Genomic DNA, 4,148 nt, shown 5'->3' on the forward strand with positions numbered 1-4,148 from the left:
ACTTCATTTTTTTTCTAGCTTTTCCTTGACTTAAAATAATGGCCTAAGGAAGGTCACATGAGTTTAGTGGTTCTATTTTTTAAATGTTGGGCAAAGTATGGCTGGTTGATAATATACTTCATTAAAATGAGCTGTGTTTTCAGGGCCCTGGCTGGTCCAGTAGTCTGAGAGGCCTAGGTTTCTTTTGTAGCCAAACAGTAGAGTCCATTCTTCTACCAGCCCATTGCAGTGGCTGGGGAAGTCCAGGAAATAGATTACACTGAATGCTATTGTCAGAAGATATTTGCATTTAATGGTGTTATTATAGGTGAAGTATTTCCTTGAGTAAAAATCCTACTTATTCAGTATTTTGAGGGAACACTGAATTTCATAACCATAGTTGACTTTCTCTGTAGAAAAGATGTTTTTTTTTTTGCGGTACACAGGCCTCTCACTGTTGTCTCCTCTCCTGCTGCGGAGCACAGGCTCCGGACGCGCAGGCTCAGCGGCCATGGCTCACGGGCCCAGCCGCTCCGCGGCACGTGGGATCTTCCCAGACCAGGGCACGAACCCGTGTCCCCTGCTTGACTTTCTCTGTAGAAAAGATGTTTTTTTTTTTGCGGTACACAGGCCTCTCACTGTTGTCTCCTCTCCTGCTGCGGAGCACAGGCTCCGGACGCGCAGGCTCAGCGGCCATGGCTCACGGGCCCAGCCGCTCCGCGGCACGTGGGATCTTCCCAGACCAGGGCACGAACCCGTGTCCCCTGCATCAGCAGGCGGACTCTCAACCACTGCGCCACCAGGGAAGCCCCTGTAGAAGAGATTTTTAAATTTGCTATGATCACTTCCTTTCAATTTCTTTTCCTTATAGTCATGCATGTTCTGTGATCTAAATTTCTTAAGTTCATTGAAAATCAGAGAAAAAATTCAAGAGGATAAAAACAAGCACAAAGTAAACAAACAAGTAATTTTGTCATTACATTTTCACCTGGATAACCCCACAAATATTTCTTGTTGTTTCCATTCTGTTTCAACACTGCAGAACAATACACTCATGGCTCAATGGTGAAGCAACGTGCATGTGAGTGACAAAACATGGAAACCAGAAAAGGAATATAAATGTAAATCAAACTTTTAAAATCCTAGTAATACAGCAGCTTCCTTCCTTATTTATTCTGTTAACGTCCATTCCACATGAATTCACATTTTGATTCCAGTAGGACATACACCGTCAGCCCTGATCAAAAAGACCACTATTTGTAGAGGGTAAAATCGAGCCTGTTGCCAGTATCTACTGGTGGCAAACTTGCAAATGTCCTCTGGAAAACTAATAAAATTATATTTTGATTATTTGTTTTCTGGATCCTGGGGACCATGAAAATAGAAAAGGATAGAAACAGGACATGCTTTTTTGAAGTTTCTTGGGCTGGGAAGTAGAAAAATAGGTGTTTTCCTTTGGGGCTTTTTGTGACTGAGAATGATGAGGTTCATATTTCTGAGGGCACTTTTCCATGTTCCTCAGTCTTTCAGGGAGTGGTAGGCTTTGGCAGTCCGGCTGTTGACAAAATCTGTCTTCTTAAACTGAGCCTTTGGAATAAGCAAACAAAAATGTGAAAGGTTAACAACATCTTCACACAAGAAAATGCAGTTTTTAGTGACTTCTCACCAGGCTCAAGTCAAGCAGGACATTATTATCTGGCTCTTTTTAGCATTCTTACCTTCTTGTAGGCATTATGGAGCTCCGTGTGGGTCCACAGAGAATATAGGAGAACAGACGCAGCTTTACTTGCTTTGTTGGAAGCATAGCTGAAAAGAAGAAAAGGACATTTTTCGGAGATCATTGAGAAAGTATGAGGCTTCTGGATGCTGTCTTTGGATGTTCTGTAAATCTTCTTTAATTGCTGTCACTCAGGAGCCATCCATTAAGTCAGGCCACTCACCATGACAAGAGATTAGATGGTGAGCTTTAGGAGGCCAGGGGCCACGTTGGTGCCTTTGTTTTTTTAATAAAAATCTTTTCAAACCACCAGCAAAGTGCTAACAAATAGTTTATAAAGCAAATTCCTGATATTTATAAGGCATATATTCTTAGAGTTTTATAATTTCTTGAATTTATTTATAGAATAAAATTTATATATTTTATTCTATAAATACATTTGTACATTTATATTATATATTTTTAGAAAATACTTGTATATTTACAACGCATATTTATAGAGTACAAACGCATGAAAGTATGATTGAAAAATATGTATAACTCTTAGACTTAGTGACTCCATGAATGTAGGGGTTATGTACCTTTTTCAAATTAATAAATTCTTACTGGAGCAACTGTTATTTTAATACAGTTTCAAAATTTATGTTTTTGTATATAGCAAATGGAAAGTGTGTTCCTGTTATAAATCCAAGTCCGCACTGAATTTGACATTGTACTTACTTTTTTTTTTGGCCATGCTGCACGGCATGTGGGATCTTAGTTCCCCGACCAGGGATCGAACATGTGCCCCCTGCATTGGAAGCTTGGAGTCTTAACCACTGGACTACCAGGGAAGTCCCCTTACTTTTTTTTTTTAAACTTTATTATTATTATTTTTATATGTACTTAGTTTTTGATGTTCTGCTTTTAAATTTGTCTCAAACTTCTTGTTTCTGGCTAAGGATCAGTGCTTTCTTAGGTCTCTCTCTCTCTTCCATCACTTGAATTAGCACACGGCTGCATTTTTTCTTTTAACAAAGAAACAAAGATTTTATTTTTCCTATCATAGGAGTTTGTAAGCATGCAACCAAGAATAGAGAATGCAAAGCTGTATGAAGAAGCCCATGCTGTGTTCATTTAATAGCTAAAAGACCTTCTCTTTCATACCAGCAGTGTAGGGAAGGTAAGTTAAATTAGCACCTTACAGATTTTTTTTAGTACCTTAGGGACTTTTCAGAGTCACCTGCTAATAACTGAAGTACTAATAAATCCATGAAAGCTGTGGATCTCTAATATTTAAAATTGTAAGTTCTTAAATTGCAAGGGTGTTATAGTCATGAAGTTTGTTCATAAGTTGGTTGCTTGGCACTTGGAACTCATTTATTCAAAGATGAAATGTAAATGGTGATTGGGTATCAGGCCAGCCCATAAATTACGGGTTAGCTATACAACACTCTAGCCAGGAAGAGACAGTAGACCCAACTGGTAGGAGTTCCTTGTTGAATATATTTTTTTTCTTTTTAGAGACAGGGCATATGAGGACTGGCTCACAAATGGGACACTCAGTGCAACGAAAAATAACAGAATAGCACACCCCGTAATTTTCTAAGCTACGAGAAATTTCCGAAAGTGATGGTGTATTCCCATGTGCTTCTTACATCTGAATACTCAAATAATTAAAGTCATACTGTCTTACAGAGATTTGGTTAGAAGTTTGGATGACTACTGGGAATAGTTGTTTCTGCTTTGCAGCAATAATTCATACTTTCCACAAAGGCTGAGCAACTGCTACTTGGGAGCAGGTAAATATTCCCTGCTTTTGGGAAACGGACATTCTAACTAGGGCTCCTTTTAATCATGTAACTCTGAATGTAGTCCTCCTCCCATGTGAGCTTTGCCAGAGGGGAACTGCAGAGCACAAGGGGCCTAAATTGGGCGGGGCTGTGGGGGGAAGGGTTGTGCTCATTCGGGATACCACAGATCCCTGTGCTAGCCTCTGTGCAGCCAAGCACACATTTGTCCACTACGGGTCAAGTCCGTTTGCTTTGCAACTCATTAGAACTGGCCTGTAATAACATTTGTTTTCTTTTTTGGCTACTTACAAAACTAACTTTATTTAACAAGTCAAACAATTCAGAGTCATATAAAGAGGAAAAAAATAATAATCTTCATACCCCCCTTGGGATCCCATCACTCTGAGTTAACTAACAGTAATAATTTGGTTACACAATGTTTTTCATTCTCTTCTTCACCTTTTTTTTTTAAAAAATGGGGAATATTTGAAGACAGACACAAGGATGTGGGATGACTGACATGCATTAAACCGTCTACTTCAAAAGAGAATAAGAGGGGCTTCCCTGGTGGCGCAGTGGTTGGGAGTCCGCCTGCCGATGCGGGGGACGCGGGTTCGTGCCCCGGTCCGGGAGGATCCCACGTGCCGCGGAGCGGCTGGGCCCGTGAGCCGTGGCCGCTG

General features: G+C 40.3%; 1 protein-coding gene across 2 annotated transcripts in view; it reads right to left on the reverse strand.

The window, feature by feature from the left end:
• Nucleotides 1-605: 605 nt before the first annotated feature.
• The window catches only part of PKP2 (plakophilin 2), an 86,429-nt gene continuing 82,886 nt past the window's right edge, over nucleotides 606-4,148 (reverse strand). For both annotated transcript variants that reach the window (XM_055085561.1, XM_007117541.4), the window contains 2 exons: nucleotides 1,698-1,785; nucleotides 606-1,566 (listed from right to left, as the gene is read on the reverse strand). In XM_055085561.1, the coding sequence (XP_054941536.1) occupies nucleotides 1,498-1,566; nucleotides 1,698-1,785 (157 nt within the window). In that variant the 3' untranslated portion in view covers nucleotides 606-1,497. The remainder of the gene's footprint in view (nucleotides 1,567-1,697; nucleotides 1,786-4,148) is intronic.

Source organism: Physeter macrocephalus, chromosome 6, assembly GCF_002837175.3.
Source record: "Physeter macrocephalus isolate SW-GA chromosome 6, ASM283717v5, whole genome shotgun sequence".
Classification (NCBI taxonomy): domain Eukaryota; kingdom Metazoa; phylum Chordata; class Mammalia; order Artiodactyla; family Physeteridae; genus Physeter; species Physeter macrocephalus.